The 26,243-nt window shown below is 44.6% G+C and overlaps 1 protein-coding gene and 2 long non-coding RNA genes across 6 annotated transcripts in view; 1 reads left to right on the top strand and 2 right to left on the bottom strand.

Annotated features, from left to right (window-relative positions):
* Positions 1-1,299: 1,299 nt before the first annotated feature.
* Positions 1,300-26,243, bottom strand: part of LOC146547118 (uncharacterized) — a 266,741-nt gene continuing 241,797 nt past the window's right edge. The window contains exon 29 of the mRNA XM_085265834.1: positions 1,300-3,852. Coding sequence (XP_085121960.1) covers positions 3,648-3,852 — 205 coding nt within the window. The 3' untranslated portion in view covers positions 1,300-3,647. The remainder of the gene's footprint in view (positions 3,853-26,243) is intronic.
* Positions 10,128-15,103, bottom strand: LOC146547121 (uncharacterized). The gene is made up of 4 exons (XR_014890856.1): positions 14,956-15,103; positions 14,590-14,669; positions 14,043-14,150; positions 10,128-12,040 (listed from the first exon to the last, which is right to left on the bottom strand). It is a non-coding gene; the product is annotated as an uncharacterized LOC146547121 (long non-coding RNA).
* On the top strand, positions 15,407-18,738 carry LOC146547120 (uncharacterized). Of its 4 annotated transcripts, none has more exons than XR_014890853.1 (6): positions 15,407-15,553; positions 16,576-16,742; positions 17,203-17,348; positions 17,753-17,927; positions 18,070-18,236; positions 18,382-18,738. It is a non-coding gene; the product is annotated as an uncharacterized LOC146547120 (long non-coding RNA). The 4 variants fall into 4 exon arrangements; XR_014890855.1 differs by lacking the exon at positions 15,407-15,553 and adding an exon at positions 15,648-16,088 and having other exon boundaries at positions 17,203-17,335; XR_014890854.1 differs by lacking the exon at positions 15,407-15,553 and adding an exon at positions 15,650-16,127.

The following is a 26,243-nucleotide window of genomic DNA, read 5'->3' as shown; positions in this document are numbered from 1 at the left end:
CCGTTTTAAAGAGGAAATAACTAGTATCACCTTCTAACGCAGCGATGTTCCGTTATGAAACAGACTCGAAGTAACGGAGGAAGTCTGACTTCAAACCATCTTTAAAAAAAAAAAAGTCGTAACATACCTGATCAGCAAAGCAGAGCCTCCCAGCTGAAATAGCTTTAAGCAGACCATTCCTCTCTGAACCTGTGGAGCTTTCACAACAAATAACCTGAATTCAGCTTGATGAACAGTCTCTCAAGTCGCTCGATCTGCTGTTTATAAAAGAAACGCTTCCTGTGGCTCTGTTTGTAGGTTCTGCTGGTGTCCACGAGATGTCGAGCTCGGAGCAGCAGAAAGATGACACGAAACACTTCTGTGGATTTTTTTACAATATTTTTACTGAGAAAGAGAAATTATTAAAAACAAACAAACATGCAAATCACATGTAAATGGTTTGGATACAAATAGATAATCTATAACAAGCTGGCAGCAGAGATTGTAAAGAAATATAGCAAAATATTTATATAAAATATTTTAAGTGGTTAAAAAGGACTGGATTGGTTTTACTGTAGAACACAGAGTATGTACAGCAACGCAGTCATAAAGATCCTAACATAATAGGTCATTTCTTTATTTGATATATAAATACATTTTAAAGCTTGTTGACTGCAGACTATTTATCAATATAAGCAAAGAGATAAGATATCAAGATGTAGAGCAACCATCACACTAGCCGGTGTTGTGCCAAAAAGTGATTTCCAATGTTTTTTGATTATTTTTTAAATTTATTTTGTCATGAATTTGCTTATATTGTTAAACAGACAGCAGCCAACAGGATTTAAGAAAAGGTTATATATATAAATGAGCTGTTTTAGAAACATCTTTATGATGTTTTATTTGTCACAATATTGTGACTCTTGTGCACATCAGTCTTTAAAACAAAGATTTTCAGCTGGATAAATAAAGGATATAAAAAAGTCACTTTCACAGATTATAGAGCAACACGTCATTTACAGAAGTTTAAATATAGAAATCGCTTTTTTGCACACACACACACACACACTCTGCACAGACAGAAACTGAAGGAGATTTGTGATGAAATAGTTAAACGAATAAAGACTCAAATACTTTGCGGAAGCATAAACACTAATGCAAGAAAAACAACATCCATTATTTACAGGTGACCTACTCATGCCCAATTCTCATAAAGAATTAGATTTTCCAACTGCTTTTTTATGCTTCCTGTGTAATTATCTCATAGACAGCAGGACAAAAACATGCAGGTTCACTATAGTCAGACCATCATGGCAGCTTCTAGCTTTTTCTGACAGTGTGACAAGAATCTCCAGAAACCTTTGCTGTTATCACAAACACAGCCGTCTTCTCTGTGTGTGTTTTATTCTGTAAGTAAGTCTGTTGTGCATTGCATTGAATTACCAGTAAATGAAACAGCCTCATGTTTCCTAACAGAACAGGGAGAAATCAGTATTATTAGGTCTGGAGTCATTACAGTTAACAGCCTGCTGGTTGCAATCATCTCAGTGCTTTTCTGTCCCTGTTTCTATGGAGATGTGTTAATCAGTGATAGTCTGGCACAACAAGTAACCTTGTGCCCAATTATGCAACTCTTTTCTTGTTTCACAGAGGATCATTATCAAGATATGACGACAGCAAAAGTTTTGATAAGGTGTCACTGTGGAGGTGGGTGTCCATACAGCTGTGTCAGGGTTGGGTTAGCTGAGCTGTGATGTCACACGTGACTGTTTTTAGTGGTGGAGGTACGTTGCACATAAGGTATAGATCACAAAGAGAATGTAGGATGTCTGAATACATATACTGTATCACACTCAGTATTTCCTGAATGACACAATCATTGAGACACAATCACATCAATTACAGACAACTGGCCTCTTATTATTTATTCCCTGAGTCCACATGCAGCTGTACATTGATGTGAAAGAAAAAATATTTATTTTAAGCAGACAAAACTTTAATTGAATTATAAACGAGGTCCATTAACGAGTAAATTTTCATTAAAGTGTAACAAAGAGAAGAGAGAAAATTATAAACTAAAACTGATAGATATGTTTATGATATTTTCTTCCAGTTATCTCAACGTACCAAACATGGTTTTATCCTGACTGTTTACTCATTACATCTTTACTCTCATTGGTGATTACAGAGTCTCTCTGCTCTGTCCTGACTGAAACATGCAGACCAGAATAAATACAGTTATCACAAAAGTACAAAAAATAAATATGGCCAACTTCCTGCATTGATAAAACAGTTGTAGTCTTTGTTTTGTCTTAATAAGAAAATAACTGAATACCGGTAATCATCATTACACAAGCATCAGATGTAAAACTGGAAAAATTAAAGGAGTGAGACACAGCTGGGAAACAAACAAGACAACGAGGCACGGAAACAAATGTAAATACAAGGCAAAGAGACAAATGACTAGAGCAGGGCGATATGGCCAAAAATATTTATCACGATATATATTTGAAAATTTGCGATAACGATATAACTGACGATATAATTGATGCGAGACAAAATACAACTCCACAACATTACTAGTGCAAAAAGACAACCTTCCTTTTATTTTCACTTAAACAAGAAGCTGGTTTTTATGTACATTAAAGCTTTATAAAAATGTAACAGTGCAAATGCAAATTCCTTGCTGAAAGTTTAACCAAAAGGCATTTCCAGTAGAAATGGGCTGACATATCCTGAGCATAACCATGTATAATATCCACTGAAGTTAAAAAGAGGTGCTTTGCAACATTAAACTGCAGTGTGCAGTACGTATTTTTCAGACCATAAGGTGCACGGGATTATAAGGCACATTAAGCGAAACAAAGCAGTCAGATAAATCAAACTTTATTAAACTCATTTTTCTTGCTTCCTCCACTTCTGTACCATTGATTCATTAATGTTGAATTCTCTGGCAGCTGCTCTATTCCCATGTTGTTGCAGTATATTAATGACTAATGTCAGACGAAATGATACAAAAGGACACAGGTGAGGCTGTACTGAACCGAACCACAAATCAGTAAAAATAAAGATATACTCAAAATGTAAACAGAACACGCTGGCTGCTCTTTGTCTCCATATAAACTGTCCTCTTAATCATCAAAGATAAAAAGAAAAAATCTGACCTAACATCAAAGCTCATTTGATCTAATGTTGGTGTGTCCTTCACTGCTGACTCCATGAACAGTATCACACTCCACCCAATATTTTCACAAGCAGAGTAAAAACTACGATTCTCTGACGATGACAACTGCTTCAGATCTGCTCTGTGCACAATGTTGTTGGACTTCCTCAGTCCAATACTCCAAACCAGTAAAGTCAAAAAAGTCTTAATATTCACAAGACTGTGGTCACCTCACTTCATGTGGAACATACACAGTTCAGTTTATTCTGGGAGCTGTAGCAGAAAGAAAGCAGCATGAAGCTTCTTAGCTGCTCTTTACTCATGTTGGATTTCAGGGAGCTCCTCAGTCTTTTACACACATTGGTACTTATTTTTACCTCCAATACACTCAGCCCAGGAGTATGCATGAAATAGAGTGACCGCACACCATCTACGTATTCACTGGAAAACTAGCTTCTCTGTTCTCACATAGAGAGCTGTGTACAGTCTGTGTGAAAGCAGATATTTAATGTCTGAGGGTTGATAATTTCTTCACCAGGTCGTTCCTACATATCATCTTTAAGATGTTCTCCATCACCTGCACAGCTCCAGTGATCTCATATGTCTGCACCATCAGATCTACTGTGTCATTTCTGTCTGCTTTGGACAAATAGTTTTCTTTGATGGGTGATATGTTGTTCCACACTTCAGTCTTCAGGTGCCACTTAACCCTGATGCACCCGCCAGGGGGAGAGCGGCGGGGTCGGGGGATACGGGTCCCCCGCGGAGGGAGGGAGGAGTTGGGGTCGCGAGATCCCCCCCCGATGGGATGGGGATGGGATGGGATGGCGGGGTCGGGGGATACGGGTCCCCCGCGGAGGGAGGGAGGAGGTTGGGGTCGCGAGATCCCCCCCCCGATGGGATGGGGATGGGATGGGATAGGATGGGATGGGATGGTATGGCGGGCTCGGGGGATGCGGGTCCCCCGCCGAGGGAGGGAGGGAGGGAGGGAGGAGGTTGGGGTCGCGAGATCCCCCCCCCCCCCCCCCCGATGGGATGGGGATGGGATGGGATGGGGATTGGATGGGATGGGATTGGAGAGAGAGAGAGAGAGAGAGAGAGAGAGAGAGAGAGAGAGAGAGAGAGAGATATAAAGTCTTGTAAAAAGGTGGTCGAGAAACACCCCGGCGAAAGCAGAAGAAGACGAAGAAGAAGAAGAAGAAGATAATGTCACGCACTAGACCGTGGGAGCCAAAGAGCACTAAGGTCGGTACAGGCGGATCGCAATCGCCAGCGGTGTCCTCCTCCTCCTCCTCCTCCTCCTCCTCCTCCCGCTCACCATCACCGTCGCCATCGCCATCGCATTTGGCGTACGCTGCGTGGTCGGCTCCGGTGGCTCCGTTGTTGCGACCGGCCACGTTTCGCTATCGAGGGCTAGGGGTCGAGGAAGACCAAGAGCAGCGGCAGCAGCGGCAGCAGCGGCAGCAGCAGCAGCAGCAGCAGCAGCAGCAGCAGCAGCTACAGGAGAACTTGGAGGAGGACGAGAGCAAGGAAGAGGAGCAAGAGGCCGAGGGGGACGACAACGACGACCCGACGGCCCGAACGCTCGCAGACGACGAGGAGGAGAGCCACTCGGAGGATCAGGAGGACGAAAACGATGGGGTGGGTAGTTGCGAGGAAGACGATCGCGGTTACGAAATGGCGTCGCAACTCTGCCAGGACGGCGGCTCGCAAGGCGAGTCGAACCGCCGAGAGGGAGAGGAAGAAGAAGCAGGCGCCGACCCACCGGGGCGGGGGACTCGGGAGATTTGGCAAGAGGACGACGCCGGCCGCGCTGCAGGTGGCGTTCATGATCCTGGGCGCGATCGCGGCCGCGGCGCTGTCGGTGAAACTCGCGACGCTGATGTAGCCGACGATTACGACTACGACGATGACGAAGAAGACAAAGACTATGAAGAAGAAGAAGAGGAGGAAGAAGAAGAAGAAGAAGAAGAAGAAGACGTCCTCGCCGATGATGATGATGATGATGAAGAAGAAGAAAAAGAAGAAGACAAAGACTATGAAGAAGAAGAAAAAGAAGAAGAAGAAGAAGACAAAGACAAAGACTATGAAGAAGAAGAAGAAGAAGAAGAAGAAGAAAAAGAAGACATCCTCGCCAATGATGAAGAAGAAGAAGAAGAAGAAAAAGAAGAAGAAGAAGACAAAGACAAAGACGAAGAAGAAGAAGAAGAAGAAGAAAAAGAAGACATCCTCGCCAATGATGATGAAGAAGAAGAAGAAGAAGAAGACGTCCTCGCTGATGATTATAACGATGACGATGAAGAAGACAAAGACTATGAAGAAGAAGAAGAAGAAGAAGAAGAAGAATTAGAATTAGAAGAAGGAGACGACGACCTCGACCCGCCGGGACGAGGCCCCACCGAAGAGGCCGTGGCGGCGGCGCGAGACGAGGCCTCCGCGTTCATGGCCTACTTCCCGCCGGAGATAGAGGACTCGGTGATCGCCATGACCAACCTGGAAGCGGGCAGGCGCAGGCCCGCCATCGACGGATGGAAGCCCATGGGCCGCGTCGAGTTCCGAGCCTACCTGGGGCTGCTCGTGCTCGCCGGCGTGTACAGGTCCCGGGGAGAGGCCTGCGAGAGCCTGTGGGACGCCGAGAGCGGCAGGTCCGTGTTCAGAGCCACGATGCCGCTCAAGACCTTTCGAGCCTACTCGAGCGCGCTGCGCTTCGACGACAGGGAGACCAGAAGGGCCGGGCGAGGCGAAGGCGAAGGCGAGGGCGAGGGCGATAGCTGCTACGACAAACTGGCCCCCATCAGAGCCGTGTGGGACGAGTGGTGCGCGAGGTTGCCCGTCATGTACCGCCCGGGACCGGAGGTCACCGTCGACGAGAGACTGGTGCCGTTCAGAGGTACGTACGTACTATGTGGTGTGTGTGTGTGTGTGTGTGTGTGTGTGTGTGTGTGTGTGTGTGTGTGACTGGGGGAAGAGAGGAGGAATAGGAGCGGGAATGACGAAAACGGGCTAGCTCGCTGCTCTGTTGCATACTCGTGTTGGGTTCCGCGTTTGTGCTGCTTTCGCATGACTCTTTATGTCTATGAAGCTATGAAGCTATGAAGTCTATGACTCTTTATGTCTTTATGTCTATGAAGCTATGAAGCTATGAAGTCTATGACTCTTTATGTCTTTGTATCTATGAAGCGCCTTGAGGCGACTTTTGTTGTGATTTGGCGCTATATAAATAAAATTGAATTGAATTGAATGTCTTCTCCTTGCGTTTCTGCCCCAATCTCCCCCCACACTTTCCCACATCTCTCTCTCTCTCTCTCTCTCTCTCTCTCTCTCTCTCTCTCTCTCTCTCTCTCCATCCATCCATCAGGACGGTGTCCGTTCAGACAGTACATGCCCAGCAAGCCGGCCAGGTACGGGATCAAGATATGGGTGGCGTGCGACGCGCGTTCCAGCTACGCGTGGAAGATGCAAGTCTACACCGGCAAGCCCGACAAGCGCGGCCCTCCCGAAAAGCACCTGGCCACTCGAGTGGTCGTGGACCTCACCGAGGGACTGACTCCGGGACGCAACGTCACGTGCGACAACTTTTTCACCTCGCGCGAGCTCGCCGATAGGCTCTATCGCGAGAGAGGCCACACCGTGCTGGGCACTCTGCGGTCGAACAGACCCGAGATCCCCAGAGAGCTGCGCTGCGTCAAGGGCAGGGCCGTGGGCTCCGTCGAATCCGTGGTACTCGGCGGCTCCGCGGGACGAGGGGGAGGAAGAGGAGGACGAGAAGGAGGAGGAGGAGGAGGAGGAGGAGGGCCCGACACGATCATCCTCTCCTACGTGGCCAAGAAGAACAAGAACGTGCTGCTCCTCACCACAGCTCCTCGTTATAACCACCATCGCTCCGGCCCCGAGCCCCGGCCTAGCCGCCGCATCAGCAACAGCAGCAGCAGCAACAGCAGCGGCGGCGGCAGCAGCAACAGAAGCGGCGCGAAACCGCCCTTGGTGCTGCATTACAACCGCACCAAGGGAGGAGTGGACAACCTGGACAAGGTCGTGAGCACGTACAGCTGCAGGAGAAAGACCCGCAGGTGGCCCGTGGCCCTTTTCCACAACATGGTCGACGTGGCGGCCTACAACGCGTTCGTGCTGTGGAGGGAAATTCACCCCGACTGGATGCCGGGCAAGCTCAACAGACGACGGCTCTTCCTCGAGCGACTGGGCAAAGCGCTCGCGCGCCCCATGCTCGAAGCCAGGGCGGCTTTAGCGCGAGGACCGGGAGGAGGAGGAGGAGGAGGCAGAGTCGCGGCCCGAGGCGCTACCGCCGAGGCAGCCTCTAACAACAACGCTACGCCACGCGACTCCTCTCCGGTCAAGAGGCGCAGGTGCCGCGTGTGTCCCAGGAGCAAAGACGTCAAGACCAAGATCCTGTGCCGCGAGTGCCGAGCGCACGTGTGTACAAACTGCGCCGTCACGTACTGTCCCAACTGCGCCGCTTCTTCTTCTTCTTCTTCTTCCCGCGACGCCGCTCCCCGGACGCCACCGACGCCGTGATAACACAAGCGCCCCAACGGTGGTCCCCTAGCGACCCACCCCCACCCCACCCCACCCCACCCTATCATCATCATCATCATCATCATCATCATCATCATCACACAATATATGCCCCCGGGGGGTCCTAGTGACCCCAAACCTATCATCATCATCATCATCATCATCATCATCACATATGCCCCCGGGGGGGGTCCTAGTGACCCCAAACCTATCATCATCATCATCATCATCATCATCATCATCATCATCATCATCATCATCACATATGCCCCCCGGGGGGTCCTAGTGACCCCAAACCTATCATCATCATCATCATCATCATCATCATCATCATCACATATGCCCCCCCGGGGGGGGTCCTAGTGACCCCAAACCTATCATCATCATCATCATCATCATCACATATGCCCCCCCGGGGGGGTCCTAGTGACCCCAAACCTATCATCATCATCATCATCATCATCACATATGCCCCCGGGAGGGGTCCTAGTGACCCCAAACCTATCATCATCATCATCATCATCATCATCACATATGCCCCCTGGGAGGGGTCCTAGTGACCCCAAACCTATCATCATAAAACACACATATCCCCCCCCAGGGGGTTACCAAGACCCCCCATCGCCACCACCACCATCATCAGGATCATCATCATCACACACACACACACACACACACACACACACACACACACACACACACTCATCATCATCATCACACACACACACACACACACACACACACACACACACCTCGGGGGGTCACCACGACCCACGCCCCGAGAACAGGCGGGCGCACAAGGGTTAAGCGGAAACAAGCGCCTCGACGCCAAAGCTTTCCTCACGCTGTAAAAAAATATACAGCCACAGGGGGGCGTTTTAAAAACGCACCCCCCTGTCGTGGGCGGCCCTAATGGCATTACCCGGGCGGCCCTAATGGCATTACCCCAGGCAGAGATCCTCCTAGTTGAAATACCTGCGTTTTCGCGCAGGCTCTATGGCGCGCGACCAGCAGAGGCCGCCTGGTACGCCGCATGGGAATAGCATTGTAGGTCGGAGAGAGAGAGAGAGAGAGAGAGAGAGAGAGAGAGAGAGAGAGAGAGAGAGAGAGAGAGAGAGAGAGAGAGAGAATGCCTTGTTTGAGAAAAAAGTTGAGATAACTCACCTACAAATGCGCAAGGTTAAAGCAGTGAAACTTAACATACACCTGTTGTTAAATGATAAAGTTTATCCACTACTAACAAATAAACTTTCTGTTTCTTGTTCACGTTTAGACAATAAAGATGAGCTGAAGCTCAGCCACCGACTAAGCTTTTTTCATTTAAAGCCAAAATGCTCTGTATGGACATTAGACAGCTCATGTACAATTTGAAAGCCTCAGCCTTTTTACGCTTTCCTATTCCTAACTTTTCTACATCACTTTATTTTGGAAAAGCAGATGGCTGCCCTCCCTCGGCCTGGTTTTTGCTGGTGGAGGTTTCTTCCTGTTTAAAAAGGTTTCTTTCTTCCCACTGTCAATACCCACTGTTGCCAGGTATTCACTCATACAGGTGTTTGCTTGATTGTTGAGGGTTTGTCTTTATAGGGCTTTTACCTTACCATATAAAGCACCTTGAGGCAACTGTTGTGATTTGGTGCTATGTTGTCAGAATTGAATTTAAGTGAAAACTATTCGGTTCCAGACTTGAGTTATTGTTTAACAAAGTCAGAGTGCTGTCATTAACCTCTCTGTCTCCTCTCATTTAAATAAAAAATACAGAGGCCAAACTGTTGATACCAAACATACTAACTAATTGAAGAAGTCGTCTTTAAATTTCCTGAGAATACTAGACACTCCACACTCTAGGTCCACCCCTTCCACCAGTAGGCCTTTCGCCTCTTCACACAGTCAAACACTGGCTTTCAGACACATATACAAGAAAGAGGCAGGCGGAGAATGCTGCTACTTGTATTCTTTTTGAGCCATGTTGAAGATTTTCGTGACAAAAGTGGTAAAGTTGACGCCAGTTAAACAGCTGCCGTCCAAGGTAAATTTGATTCCGCCAACAGAAAGGCACAGAGTGTTTGTTTTCACCGAAGCACCTTGGCATGCAGCTGTCTGTTATTGAAATGTGCGTCTTTATGACACAGAAACCTTGCACGTGCTTTGGTTTCACTACCATGCAGAACTGCATGCGTGTGATTTGCGGGTAATAAGTGTAGTTATCGGTCAGGAATGAAATATGGGTAATCCTCTTCAACAAAAGGATCTACTTGAAGTCATCCTCTAACAACAGGGCCTCTCAGTCCCTGTCGACCCCTTTCCTTTAGTGTAACCTGGATACCAGACTGCTGTTTGTCTAACACTGCTCCTTTCCCATCAGGTCCTTACAGTTCCCTTCTGCATAGCAGTAGCCTGGCCTTCTTCAGGTTTATAGTACCTGTGTGCAAATCTGGAATACCTGACCACAGAGTTTCTGGTCATTCTTTATTCTTGAATTCAGATTTGCAGATACTGACCTGATTTTAGCAATAGAAAACTTACAAAAACACAAATTCTTCAAAAATAAAAATGTGCAAATTTGTGGGAGAAAATAACACAAAAATAATACAACTGAATACAACTTGTAGCTGGTACTAGTCGTGTTGAAGATGCAATGACTATTGTTCCTTATGTGTCTGTGGTTCAACGTGTATGTTATTCCGACACCTTTCTTTATGTGTGAAAGGGAGTTACTGATGGTTACTAAGTACTCATCAGCAGTTAAAATCCAGGATGAAAACTATGTGAGCATGCGCAATGATGAAAGAATAACAATGAGATGAGATTTACCTGTTGCTTTAGGTGGACCTGGACAGAGGCTATAGCCCAATTCAACCATGACTATAACTGATGACAATATTTCTTGTTCGGCTCTTGAGACCAAGCTACAGATCTATTCTACAGCCTACAGCAAGAGGGATGTATGATGGTGAAGGGTCCTGTTGACTGTTGGGATTCCCTGGAGAGCCTGATTGGTGCTCTGTTGTCTGTCAAAGAATAATCAAATCAAATCAAATCACTTTTATTGTCACATCACATGTGCAGGCACACTGGCACAGCACATGCGAGTGAAATTCTTGTGTGCGAACCCCACAAGCAACAGAGATGTGCAAACACAACAACACAAACGAGCAAAATACAAGAATGGCCAACCTGAAACTAATAAATATACAGTGGGGCAAAAAAGTATTTAGTCAGCCACCGATTGTGCAAGTTCCCCCACTTAAAATCATGACAGAGGTCAGTAATTTGCACCAGAGGTACACTTCAACTGTGAGAGACAGAATGTGAAAAAAAATCCATGAATCCACATGGTAGGATTTGTAAAGAATTTATTCGTAAATTAGGGTGGAAAATAAGTATTTGGTCACCTCAAACAAGGAAAATCTCTGGCTCTCACAGACCTGTAACGTCTTCTGTAAGAAGCTTTTCTGTCCCCCACTCGTTACCTGTATGAATGGCACCTGTTTGAACTCATCATCTGTATAAAAGACACCTGTCCACAGCCTCAAACAGTCAGACTCCAAACTCCGCCATGGCCAAGACCAAAGAGCTTGCTCTCGAGAAGAAGATCTGCATGGAGGAATGGGCCAAAATACCAGCTACTGTGTGTACAAACCTGGTAAAGACCTATAGTAAACGTTTGACCTCTGTTATTGCCAACAAAGGTTATGTTACAAAGTATTGAGTTGTATTTTTGTTATTGACCAAATACTTATTTTCCACCCTGATTTACGAATAAATTCTTTACAAATCCTACCATGTGGATTCATGGATTTTTTTTTTCACATTCTGTCTCTCACAGTTGAAGTGTACCTCTGGTGCGAATTACTGACCTCTGTCATCATTTTAAGTGGGGGAACTTGCACAATCGGTGGCTGACTAAATACTTTTTTGCCCCACTGTATGTACAATATATAATAGTGTATGCATTTCTGGATGTGTATACTAAATATTTTCCTGTGTGTGTGTGTGTGTGTGTGTGTGTATACACATTTTTACAAATTAAATAGTAAAAAATAGATAAATAAAAATAATAAAAAATAATAATAATAATAATAAAATATATAGAATATACAGAGTTGAATATGTGCAAAACAAGTGGCATTTATATACAGTGTGGAGTGCATAATGTTGAAGTTCCAGTAGTGAAGCTGAGGTGTCTATGACGTGTTCAGCAGTCTGATGGCCTGGTGGAAGAAGCTGTCTCTCAGTCTGCTGTACGGGACCGGATGCTGCAGAACCTCCTTCCTGATGGAAGCAGTCTGAACAGTTTATGGCTGGGGTAACTGGAGTCCTTGATGATCCTCCCCGCTTTCCTCAGGCACCGCTTCCTGTAGATGTCTTGGAGGGAAGCGAAGGGAAGAATACACATAGTATGATTGATTGACTGAAGTGAGCACACCTCTTTTCACACATGCCTAAAAAGTCTGTGGTACGTGTGTACCTGGAATAACATCAGCCATGTTTAATTTTATGTATTTGGCTGACTCACTCACTGTATGTCTGTCTTATATCACAGCAGTATATTTATTTCTTATCAGTTTGAAAACCTCAAGCTAAACCAATGACAGTGAGAGGAGAGTTTTAATGCAAACAGGCTGCGATATTATGATACTGTATGTCTGTCTTACATATCACAGTGAACATCTGTTCACATCACACCCACATCTGTGGGTGAGATGATAAGCACGTGCAGCAGGTAGCTGTGCCCTGGATGTGCCATGTGCAACTAAACTGTTTCCCATGATCCCTCCTGCGAGCTGGCTGGAGGTACACCTGGTTCCAAGGTTGGTATGCCTGGCCAGGGCGCGCAAAACGGCTGCAGCGGCTATTTTTACACAGACACACTTCAAACGGACTCAGCCCGCCCCTCCAACACGAGCCTCTGCTTCACGCTGACCGTGTCTGAAGCCAGGCCCTGTCGATCTGCTGTCAACTGCCCCTGAGCAAATCAAAGCCTGAAACTGGTAGAATCTGGATTTTCTTTCTTCAAATTATCGTTCAACTGCTTTTTACTCTTTCTAAGATTTATCCTCCATCGGACTGAAGGAAAAACACATATTTTCTTTACTGCTGCATTCGCAGCAGCTGGTTGTTCTGACGCAGAGCAATTATTCAAGCATAATAACCCGGGACACAATAATATTTCACTTAGAGAGATTTCAGTATTTCTATCAACACCAAGCATAATGACATCAAATGCACGTCACTGGAAGGACTCAGTGTTGTAATGCATATAATATGGAGCCACTATCAGGGACAAACAGAGACTGCAGCGTGTTGTGCGCTCTGCTGAGAAGGTGATTGGCTGCAGACTCCCATCTCTGCAGGACCTGTACACCTCCAGGACATTGCGGCGTGCAGCCCGGATCTCAGCTGACCCTTCTCACCCTGGACACAGTCTGTTTGACCTGCTCCCCTCAGGCAGGAGGCTCCGGTCCATTCGCACCAGAACCTCTCGCCATAAGAACAGTTTCTTCCCCTCTGCTGTTGGACACATGAACAATAACCACATGACTGTCCCCGCCACTAACACATGACCCTACGCTGTGTCACTTCATCATTTCATGTTTGGCACTGATCACCACCTGCACTCATGTATATATCTTTCTACGTAGCACTCATAATTCTTATTCTCATGTATATCTCATGCACATATCTTTCTTTCTACATAGCACTTTAATTCTTATTGTCTGCACTGAAGCACCGCAGCAATTTCCTAATGTTGTAAACCTCAACATCTGGCAATAAACCCATTCTGATTCTGATTCTGATTCTGATTATGAGTCATTACCTTTGGGCAACAGTGCCCTCTTATCTATACTAGATACATACATACATACATATACACAGCCAGACTACATTATGCATCCCATAATTGACTGCGGTGGGATGTGTAATTTGTTTATTTTGGCGTAATGATCCCAGCTGTTATAATGATAATGAGAAAATGCTCTCCAAATATAATCACCCTAATGACAGGACATTATGTTTATGTCCTGTCATTAGGGTGAATAGGGATAACAGGACAGAATATGAACGAAGAACACATTGTCAGAATAACATATGTTCAATTTTAACCTCATTAAGTCATCTATATATTCAAGCCCTTTGTTTTCTGCATGCCATTGTTGGGTCGTCTGTTCATTCTGCCCTATCTAGCCTGGTTCTATTATTTTGACCTTAGCCTTAGTTTTCGTCTTTGCCTGTTTTCCACAGTTATAGTTATAGGTCTTAGTACCTCTTAGTGTTTTGTTTCGTAGTGTTTTTGACAGTTTGCTTTGGTTTCTTGGTTTTCCCTGCCGTCATCTCAATAAAGGATCACTTTTCTGTTTAAACTTACTACTCCTCGTCATCATCTGCTTTGGGTCCTGTTTCCACATCGGGTGTGCACCCCGCCGTGACAGACAGCTTCATCTAGTTCCAAGGCCAGGTCTGTTGAGCTTCATTTCTTTCAATACAGAGGTGAGAGTTATGTTATGTTATGTTATATTTCCCACATTGTAAATCTGTAATGCAGTCAGCATGTCTCTCCAGTTGTAATAAATTTATGCCCTAATTGTGGATAAACTGCCATAATTGAGAAAATCTTGGGGGACGCTGCTTAAATGTGAAATAGATATACAAGCATGGGACAAAAATCCTGCTCCTTCCATCTAAAATCTATGTTTGTAACCGATTTAAAGAACTACAGTACGAAATTTTTTCACAATGTGCACTGTTAACCTTTGCTGTATTTTTCCACAGTAAAATACCACAAAATGCCCAGTAACTTACCTGAAAACATTTCTACAGTTAATTATTGCTTTGCATTATGGGTATATTAAGGTTATTTACATTTACTTACTGTATTTTTTTTAAAACAAAATTGCGATAGTAGTTATACCTACCGTTAACACATTAGCAGCTACTGTATTATGTGTGTTCGGCCCTCCCTGTACGTTCCAGTTTGGCAGATAGATAAACAGTTCTTCAAAAGGAGAGACATAAGAAAAACATATTAAAACATACATCTGGAACATAATATATTTCTCACATTACAAAATACAGACTGAAGACTTAGCAACTTGAACTATAGCTGGTATAACCAAGACAAATAAATGAAAACATGTTAACTCCAAATCCCGCTAGCTTGATGCTAACACACAATGAATTAGCATCGGCAATGCAGCTAACATGCCGGCTTCAAATATGAGAGTCAACAACCCATTTTACATCACATGCTTAACATGAACACAGAATATAATCGTACTTACAAGTGTAACCCCTGGTCAGCTTCTCTTTCCAGCGCTGTGTGAATAAAACTCTCTGGATGAGGATTTAAAAAAATATGTTTTAAACTCATGCTCTGTGAGAGCGGACGGAGAGGACTTACCACAGCAAAAGCTGCTCCTAACGATAGGCAGGGGGTAGCCCGTTTACCAGTAGCAGACTTCCGCTGCGGATTTTCAAAATAAAAGTTCCAAAATAAACCCATGGTTGCGATCCCAAGTTTAACAGGAATTTAACAACAACAAAACCATATTACAACAAAACCATATTCATTCTTTTACATCGTTACACAAGCATATATTTCTCATGCTCCAGTACAGCCAACTTCAGAGCTAATATTTTGTGTGCTGGTATCAACTTGGCCAGACAACACTGAATGCATGCTGGCCCCGCCTACCCACCTACCTCTACCAACCACCACTCCATATCCTGACTGACATGACCTGTGATCCAGTGATTGACAGGAGAGGAAAGGTCAACTTCGTTAACTCTTCACTCTTACGATATTCTCGAGAGGACAAAAGATTTTGCACCTGTTATTGTTGGACCTCTGTGTGGAAACTGCAAACGGGACATCATAAGGTAATGCAAAGGACTCTCCTACCCTAACATATTCGTTTATTAATTCTTAAGAGCATGTATAGTTTGTGTGTGTGTGGGAGGGCTTAAAATCGGTGTTAGCTTGGTCGAAATAGCACATTAGCTGAATTATTCTGGAAAAAATAGGTTGTGTGTGTTTTTTTTCTTTTCTTATTTGAATATATATTTAGATATATATTTTACACGGGGAGGGGCGAGGAACACAGGCGCAACGACAGTCTTTGTCTTTTTTTTCCCCGCCGAGTGTGGTGCATTGTCCTCCTGCGCTTCTGTTCTATGACTGTCAAGTCAAACCGAGTAGGAGGTGAAGCCCTGAGGGAAAACGTAAACGTGACAGACTGGAGGGCGGAACTAATCTTGTGTCTGGGTTTCTGTCGGGAAGAAAAAGAAAGGCGAACTGGGAAGCAATAGGAAGGTGCCACTTTCGGGAAAAGCCCAGTATAATTCCTTCAATAAGTTGTCGCCAACATGAATATTGTGTGGAACTGAAGTATCTACAAAGCCAGGGAGGTAGCCGGTAAGGGAATGGTTGCTGACTATGGTAAAAGACTTTGAAGTGAGTTGTTAAAGAATCGCGGCTGCCGCTAGCATGTAGCATTAGCACTGTGTCGTGAGTTGGTCGCCTGTTTACGAGCGTGCCGCTCGTAAACATTGTTTATTGTTGGTCTGCATATGGAAGACTGTTAATGCTTGCATATGGTTAAGAGAAGCTGGTTATAAATACTATTGTTACTGCTCAAGTTCTAATGCAGATTGATTATTTAATTTAGCACTTTAATAGAAAGCAGTATTTCTCAAGGTGTATGTACAATTGTTAGTGAATTACGTAATTTGAGCATTTAAAAATACTCAAGCAAATATTGTACTACAAAGCTTATGCACTGCATTGATGTGTTTAAAAAAAAAGGAAAAAAAAGAAAATGTGTTTGGGATTGTTTACAATATTTGCAGATGTGTGATAACAAACATAATTTGTATTTGGGTTTTTTGGTTTGTATTTAAAGGGTTTTCACCTATGGCTGACTGTGGCCGAAAAGAAGATTAAAGAAAAGGAAAAACAAAAGATCTGCCTGGTCATTGAGTGAAACCCAGTTAAACACCTGTGGTAGATGCATCAATCCCTTTCAAGCGGGGAAGCTGCACAAACTTAGAGAGTTTGACTAAGCAGCAGGTAAAAATACACATTTAATGAGAATAAAGAAAGACAACTTCTTTTTTGGAAATTTAGAGACTGCTAAAACAATCTTATCCAGTTTTGAGCTTGCTCATGTAGGTTAGCCTGCTTTATTTAATTTTGTGTGAGCTGCAGTACACAACATTAAAAAGTTAATGTGACATTAGGTTGGTGGCGCGAGGAACTCCAACCTAAGTTTAATATTTATTAATTTTTTAAGTGGGAAGGGGAGTATGGTTTTTTTTTTCCTTTAATACAACGTCTTCCAGGGTCTTTTTCATAGGAAAACCATGTAACGTCTGTGTTAGGTTGGTCAAAAGAGCAATTAGTTGAATTATTCTCGAAAAGATGGGTTGTGTGTTTTTTTTCTTTTATTTACTTATGTAAATATATTTTTCAAGGGTTAAATAAATGCAACGTTAAATTAACAATTGTCTCTCTGTCTTTTCCCGCCCAGTGTGGTACATTGCTGTCCTCCTGCCCTTGCTGGCTGCGCTGACAGTGTGATGTAGCCTCAGTGTTTGTGTTTAAAGGCTTTTTCCACCAAGATGTCTGTTGAGAGAGAGATGACCTTACCCATCACACCAAGGGTAATAGCGCTCGGTAAATAAATAGTTTCCTCTTGTAATATTTTTGTAAAAAATCTATGTAATTATTGTGGTATTTGTACCCACAACAACTTACTTAACAGGGGTTTGTCTGTTTTATATTGTATAAAAATAGAATACACAGAGTTTGCTGCTGTTTCTCTTATTATACACAATGACCAACAGGAAAAAAAAACAGCCTAACATTTCAGCACAGGCCAAAATGCCAAAACATTAGGCAGTTTTTTCCTGTAATTGATCATAATTTTCATGACATAATAAATAATAAGAGAAACAGCAGCAAACCGTGTGGATTCTATTTTTTTTTTTACAGTGTGAGGCCTGCTATCCAGCATTCTTGTGGAAACCTTATTTGTAAGGGTGAGCACATTGTCTTATTGGACTCTTGTCTGTTTTTAGGGAATAATTTCATGTCTGCAAGCCGCTGGATGATCAGTTTGGAGGGCAAGGTATTTTATGAGCCTGAGCAGATGCATGACTTTACCAGCACCCTTGCTGTCTTCTTTGCGTCATACTACGTTTTCAACCTTGAGTATCAGGAGTCAGCGTCCATCACACTGGAGATGATACAGAGGTAAATACTTTACACCATTAAAGCTTACACCATTTAAGAATGAAATATATGTGATAGCTTGACTACAGTTGCAGAAACATATAGGTTTGCTGTAATGTATGTTTTAATTTTGAAATTAAAGCAGCCCTTTTTCCGTTAAAAGGTTCTTTTGTGAGGATCAATCCAGACATGGGAACAAAATGCCCTGCAAAACTTGGTACAAGCTGCAAGACAGGTCGTGTCGTAAAGAGGAAGGTTACAAGCATCAGCCCTCAGATCACCACCTTCCTCCAGCGGCTCTCTGAGTTTGAATGGAGGACTTCCAACTAGGTAAGAAGAGATGATAATATCTTTTACATAGCTGATAATTATATACATACTGTACACTCCATACAACAGTATGAATGATCTCAGACAGATGTGAACAAGTGAATAACCTGAGCAAACATGAATATTGATGATGTGTCTTTGACAGGTGGTGATAAAGACTACGCTGAACCCGACCATCCTGGTAACGGAAATCTAAATCCCATGTCACATTCTATTTCCTGGGACCCACTGATAATTATTATATTTTGTAAATGATTTTTGTTTTACAATTGTAATAGTTTATTTAATGTTCATGCTGGTGGGTTTGTCCTGTTTTTAGTGGAATGAAAAACTGTTTTCCTTAAAAAAATCAGACACAGAAAGGTGAAGGACTGTGTAGTTTTCATGTACGCTTCTATTTATTTTGGTTATTGACATTGTTTTTATTCAGTTGAAAAATGTTTTTCTTGTTAAAAAAATATCAACAAAAAATATCAACAATAAATGTTGGTTTAATTCACTATTCTGAGACTACTTTATTGAATTATATTGTTTTTTGTAAATCAGAATCAGAATACTTTATTGATCCCTGGGGGAAATTATTTTTTGTTACAGTGCTCCATTTTAAACCAACATTAAGACAAGACAGACAATACGTTAACTAAGAATAGTACAATATATATATATATATATATATATATATACATACATACATACATAAGTCACTTATAAATAATGATTTGGAAAAGAAACATGTGTAGTTGTAGCAGCAAACAGTGTGTTAAGTGGATGCGTTGTACAGGGAGATGGCCACAGGCAGGAATGATTTCCTGTGTCGTTCAGTGGTGCTTTTCGGTAATCTCAGTCTCTCACTGAACGAGCTCCTGTGACTGACCAACATGTCATGGAGTGGGTGGGAGGTGTTATCCAACATTGTCTTTATCTTGGACAGCATCCGCCTCTCCGACACCACCTTGAGGGAGTCCAGCTCCATCCCCACAACATTGCTGGCCTTACGGATCAGTTTATTAAGTCTGTTGGCATCTGCGACCCTCAGCCTGCTCCCCCCAGCATGCAACAGCATAGAGGATCGCACTGGCCACCACAGACTCATAGAAAATCCTCAGCATTTTCTGGCAGATGTTGAAGGACCTCAGTCGCCTCAAAAAATAGAGACGACTCTGGCCCTTCCTGTAAAGTGCTGTGGTGTTTTTAGCCCAGTCCAGTTTATTGTCAATGTGTACTCCAATGTATTTATAGTCCTCCACAATGTCAACACTGACCCCCTGGATTGAAACAGGGGTCAAGTGTTTCCTGGTCTTCCTGAAGTCCACGATCAGTTCCTTGGTCTTTGCCACGTTGAGCTGCAGATGATTCTGCTCACACCACGTGACAAAGGAGTCGACCACAGCCCGGTACTCTGTCTCATCATCCCTGCTGATGCATCCAACCACCGCAGAGTCATCAGAAAACTGAAGATGGCAGGTCTCTGTGCAGTGGCTGAAGTCTGTGGTGTAGAGGGTGAAGAGGAAGGGGGAGAGGACAGTCCCCTGTGGTGCCCCCTGTGTTGCTGATCACCTTGTCAGACACACACTGTGGGAGACGTACATATTGTTCTTAATGGATGGTCGTCAGAATTTACACCCTTTTATGGTCCTCGGGACCCAAAATGGTCCCCATGCAAAAGGTGATATAGCAATGGATTTTATGAATTTTTTTTTCACATCAGATCTTTTAAACAACTTTAGACCTATCCACTGATATAAAGTTTTTCATAATTTTTTTAATAATTTTTAGGTTTTTATGGCTTTATTGTCATAAAAACCCCTGTTTTTTTGGGGGTAAAAAATCATAATATGCAATATTTTTAAAAAATGAGTTGCAAATGGAACTACTTGGCATGAGGTTATTAGAGCCTTGGATAGGTAAAAAATTCATAACAGAATTGATTTGGATACTTTATTATTTTTGGAGCAATAAGAGTTTTTCAAATTTACACCCTTTTATGGTCCTCGGGACCCAAAATGGTCCCCATCCAAAAGGTGATATAGCAATGGATTTTATGAATTTTTTTTCATTTTTTTTCACATCAGATCTTTTAAACAACTTCAGACCTATCCACTGATATAAAGTTTTTCATAATTTTCTTTATATTTTTTAGGTTTTTATGGCTTTATTGTCATAAAGACCCCTGTTTATTTTTTATTTATTTATTTTTTTTTGGGGGGGAAACCCGTAATATATATTATAAATATATTCTCAATCACATTCACACCACTCTCTTATATCAGTTCCACTACATCGAGACTATTTTATGGTGGTCAGCTGTTTTATTGTCATGCATTTTGCATAATAAGATAACCATGTCCTGCATTCAAAACCACTGAAAATGTCTATGGTGGTGCTGTACCTAATATTGTGCTCATTGGATCCAAAACATATTTTTCCTTTATTTTGAAGCCTGAGGCTTAGATCCATTAGGTATTCACGAGAAAAAAATTATCACATGTCAGGATTACAGTATATCGAAAATATGTGATTATAATGGGAGTCAATGGGACCCAAAATGGTACGAGGACCACAGATGGTAACACTTATGTGAATCTCCTTTACTATACACAACACCATAGAGGGGATCAATGAATTTTAAAAATAATGCTAAAATGCACATCCTAGCCAAGTTTCATGCAACTAGTCTTTAAAATGACTGATATATTGAGAATCAAAAATCCAAGGGGACCCAAAAGGGTCCCTTTTTTGACTATGACCATCTGAGGGTTTTAAATGTTCTTATATCGAATATGAATGTTAATATTATTTCATATGCTGTAAAAACACAATTACAGTCTAAACAAATTATACTGTACACAATTACAGTGTTATACCATAAACCACATTTGCAGTACAGTGATACTATAAAACTTAATCACGGTAAGTCTTTCTAACTGTAAACCACATTTACAGTAAAGCTGTTACTGTAATATATGTTTACAGTAAAGTGGTTGAACTGTAAAACATCACAACAGTAAAGATACTGTAGATCAGTAATTCCAGTAACTTACTGGCAATGGTGAGGCCCCCCCGTGTGGTTCTGGGATCTTTGCTCACCGTTCTCATGATCATTTTGACCCCACGGTCAAAAGACCATCAGTGGTCTTGTATGTCTTCCATTTTCTGATGATTGCTCCCACAGTTGATTTTTTTCACACCAAGCTGCTTGCCTATTGTAGATTCACTCTTCCCAGTCTGGTGTAGGTCTACAATACTTTTCCTGGTGTCCTTCGAAAGCTCTTTGGTCTTGGTCATGGCGGAGTTTGGAGTCGTCCCCGACCTGCAGTTCCAACCTTCCCGACCTGCAGTTCCAACCTTCCCGACCTGTAGTTCCAACGTTCCCGACCTGCAGTTCCAACGTTCCCGACCTGCAGTATGTTAGTTTCTATGTGCAATATTAGTTCTTGTCAATCCTTGTCACTACTGTATGTGTTGACATTGCAATCACCATTTGTCAAATAAAACAAAAGAAATACACAAAGGGGTTACCGCGTATCAGCTTGACTGTGTCATCGGCTATGTGTGAGTACGTGTGCTGTGTAATACCAAAACGTTCACAGACTCGGTTTATAGTACGTACAAGACAAACTTTATTTGGTTTCATGTACAGTCTGGGGTAGTAACAACAGATGTGATCTTTCCGTGACCAACAGTGTACAATTATGTTCGGGAGATCACATTGACAAAATGGAGACATTCACTCAAACACAACCACCGTTCTGACTCCAGGGCTCTCCTGATCGGTGCTAGTACCAACGTGCACCCACACAGGTCCGTTAAGGTGAACCATGCCTGTTGCCGTTATGAAGACAGATGCATCTCCTCTGCATATCGTCAGCCCCCCACGGACCTGATCGGGGCTTCCCGCCCTGCGCGTCTTCACATTAGCTGGAGGTTGAAACCATTGTTTGCTCACAGGGTTAAGAGAAAACCAAAACTTGTCATATTGTAAATCCGGGGCGATGGGGCGTATGTAAAAGTCCACTATCATGGAGCCATCTACCTCATTGTTCACCCCAGTCTGTGGTTCGAGTTTCGTGTACCCAGGCCTTTCCATCACCTCTAGTTCTTCGGCCACCAATCTACCATTCGGTTCTATGAAGTTAGAGGCGATAATGCATACGCCGTGGTCGCGCCGATCGGGGTCCGCGCCGGCAGTGTAGACGACACAGGAGCGTTCGTCCTTGTTAAGGTGCACTCGCAGTTCATCACGTTTAGCTGGGCCTTTTGCAAGCGAGTCCAGGTTGTCGTTCACCACAACGTCGCCTTTTGCCGTAATGTGGTACGTGTCTCCCAAACGCACACTCCCACTGCATGTGGACACTACAATGTCGGTCGGCAATGAGGTGAGGTCACACCCGAGTGAACATGGGTAGGCTTCCGATTTACAGAGGTCGAGGTGGATTCCAAGCTCCACGCGTCCCTTGACGTTAATGTCATCTATAGGAGTATTGCAACCCGTACCTCTCGGGCATACTTTAACGAGGAACACATCACCATCGTATGTCTTGACAGGTACCGCGACCTTCGTGCCCATGGTTTCAGAACAATAGCAGCACTCACACAAGTCAGCAGCTGGCTTTATATTCTTCATCGGCAACACGGCTGTGGGTCGGCGAGAACCGTGTTGTGGGTCGGCGAGGACCGTGCTGTGGGTCGGCGAGGACCAGATTTGCTGTGTGTGTGTGTGTGTGTGTGTGTGTGTGTGTGTGTGTGTGTGTGTAACATTGGCATTTACTCAGATCCAAGGCAGGCCAAATGTCTGTGATACAACCTACACGCAAAGGACACACATTCACAATATACGGGTACACACGTCTGTTTTATTTCCAAGTGTTTCAGACTTTACAGCGTTTGCAGACCCAGTATCCATCATCCCTGCATTTGGCACAGGTGAATTTCTGACATGTTCTCTTGCACCTGCATGACACAATGGAAGATCTGTGCTGAGAGTCGAGGAAGGTGTGAATGTGTGTCTTTTATATGTACAGGTCAGTCGATGTGTGGCATATAGATACGGCAGGCATTTCTGAAAGTTTTAACACAGAGGTTTGGCCTGCCTTGGATCTGAGCAACTCCGAGTGAGCAAATGTAAATGTGCCAGGCCTCAAGGATAATGGGTGGTTTGCACAACAAAAAACCGGAGGAGAAACAAGCTGACGACCTGTGAAAATCTCAGCATGGGTGATTAACACTTCGGGACTTGCACCAGAAAATAAAAAAGCCAGTAATTCTAGGGGGTGTTGGGTTTAGGGAAGTTACGCAAATTTGCGCAGGTTAGTAAACCTAGTGTTGAAGCAGACCGTGTAATTGATTGTGATTTTTTTCTCGAATATACACACAGGAGACCGCTTCGTCCAGTTCACACCAGTTCACACCAGTTCAAGCACAGGATTCCGCTTCAGTTCCGTTCAACACACAGGTAAGAGTGTTACCTTTCCCACGTTGTCAATCCGTAATGCAGCCAACACGTCTCTCCAGTTGTAATAGAATGTAGGTTTGAAGCAGCACGCCGTGCCTTTAAAGCACACTGTGTAATTGTGATATTCTCCAATGTCGACTTGTGGTATTCCAAGGTCAGGTGACAACTTTATGTTGAAATAGTACACGGGTCCAGCTGGCGGTGGCTCTAGGTACAGTGATTCTGAGCTCAGCATGCGTGACACAGAGCTCGACTGGTTGAACAGCAAACACAATATGCAAGCCGTAGGGCTTGCTCCATATGTGTTCGCGGTGTCGTTGTCACACCTCGCGACGTCGGCGTACGCTTGAGGTGATATCAACGCTCTCAGCGGCCGGCGTTTGCCGTCGGCTGCGCTGACCAGCATGCCTTTGCAGTTATGTGCGTTTGAACAAAATGGCAAACGTTGATCGTTTAACATTTGCAGTAACAGGTCTCTATTGTACGTGTGTCGAACGAGGGCTCTACCCGGTATAGCTCTCTCTGCGAGAGACGCCATCAGGGGCTTGGGGTTCTTAGCCAGCAGTTCCATTATGGTCAGCACCGGAGTGCAGCTTGTGCACAGAGCCGATCCCTGAGTGGAATCACACGCACACGGCTCGGACGCGGCGTGCGTGTCATGAAACAATACTTTGATGTCAGATGGAGAAATGTGTCTGCTTTGCGACACTTTGCGCAGTACACGATGTCTGATCTCCTGTCTATAACGGTCCACTTTGCTCACGTCGCAAACGCGCCGTGTGTCATCCGCCGGGCAGTCCGCCGCAGATCTCGTCTTTGGCCACAACGTGCACATTTCACGACGCTTGCCGCGTGTAGTCTCTCGTGAACATTTGACACAAGGCTCGCCCGCGCTACGCCCGGCCGAGCATCCGGCACAGAGCCAAAGACAGCACACTTTTTCCACAGCATCCTGAAAGGTCGAGCATATCCCGCACACAAAGCGCGACATGACCTCACACGACGTGAAGTGCGGCTGACTTAAGTACCATGTAGGATTGCCTCCTAAACACATGCTGCAAACTCTCACGTTGCAGGGACACCGAAGCTTGACGCCTGCTCTGTGTCTGTCTTTGCTGCTTTTCACCAAGGTCACCCGACACACTAGGCACTTCGAGTCATTGCTGTTGTGTTTTTTGTGTCCGGGTTTACCCAGTCGGCCGCTCCGCGTGTCTTTGTAGCTCGTCGTAGATACGCGCCTGTACAGGTTCGTAGCTTTGCACACAGACCTGACCAGAGCGTCTTTGCGTTTCGTCTCGCAATCTCTCAGCAGCTCTTCTGGAACCCGAGTCGCGGACAACGAAGCGTTTTCGATGGCGAACCGAGGGCTTTGCTGTGCTCTATTCAAAGCACTGTCGCTGGAGCCCATGCCTGTGATAGATGACATGGTCTACGTCCCCGGGGCGGAAGGCTTCCGTCTGACTGAAATGATGTCGGCGGCCCCGTGTTCAGATCACAGGTTCAACTTTGCTCACAGCGTACACGTACTGCTGCAGCGGACCTCCGGTTCGGCAAAGGTACGCTGTCCTTGTGATCAGCGTACAGACGGCAAAGCCGGTGATATAGTGCGACGAGTCGATCACGTGAGACACGACCGGGTCTCCGCGAGAGCAGCAGCATATCGAGCGCGATCCGGAGGCAGGCCGCTATGGGCCTTCGAGATGAGCCAAGTCGTCACAGCGTACAGATGGATATTGAACCATCGCAGCACGGACTACACCAAGTGTTGCGACGCTGTGGTTGTGTATCAGATACAGAGATCCAAGTGGCTGCCTCCGGGGCTTTACGTGTACAGAAGAAGGCCTACGCACTTTGGCTGCACAGTGGACAGACCCGTAGCTGTGATTGAACAATTCAACCTTAACCGAACAGCCGTCGACCCCGAGCTGCCGAACGCCATAACGATTGACATGTTCCCGGGCTGCGATAACTACAGCGCCATGTACATTGTGACGCGCAAACAGAGTAGGCTCACGCCCGAGTACGGCAATAGGATATTCGGAGAGGCCGCAGCGTTGGGTATCGTGGAGTCGGTGCATCCACCCGGATACATGTCAGCCTCCGAGCGTTACGAAGTGGCCATCAGGACAGAGAGGATGTATGTGTTAGACCTACGGTGGAAGGCGTTCGACACCAGAACGAGATGCGTCCACGCCATACCCAGGATCAAAGGCATGAAAGCCATCTTATGGTCTAACCACAACGGCGATGTACAGAACACAGAATGCAAAGTGTTGAGTTGGCTCTTTGGCCACTCCAACGAATTGCCCTCGGACGTGCAGATGGTAGACTACACTGCCGAAACTCTCGGAGTCCGGTATATACTAGTGGACATGGACACATTCACCGGCGTTTTACCGCAGCCTCCTCGCGCCGGCATGTCGTTTTTCACACACACACATTTCACCGGCGATTTAGCCACAGCTACGGCCGCAATCGGCCACGTTACGGGCCCTAGAAGCAGGATGGGCTCGCCTTGTCAAGGTAAACCGCTCGACGTCTGGTACACGTTACCC

Source organism: Mchenga conophoros, linkage group LG23, assembly GCF_057382185.1.
Source record: "Mchenga conophoros isolate Kocher_MC1m ecotype Shallow Benthic linkage group LG23, M_conophoros_male_GT1.1, whole genome shotgun sequence".
NCBI lineage: Eukaryota > Metazoa > Chordata > Actinopteri > Cichliformes > Cichlidae > Mchenga > Mchenga conophoros.
This window is presented reverse-complemented; position numbering and strand designations above follow the sequence as displayed.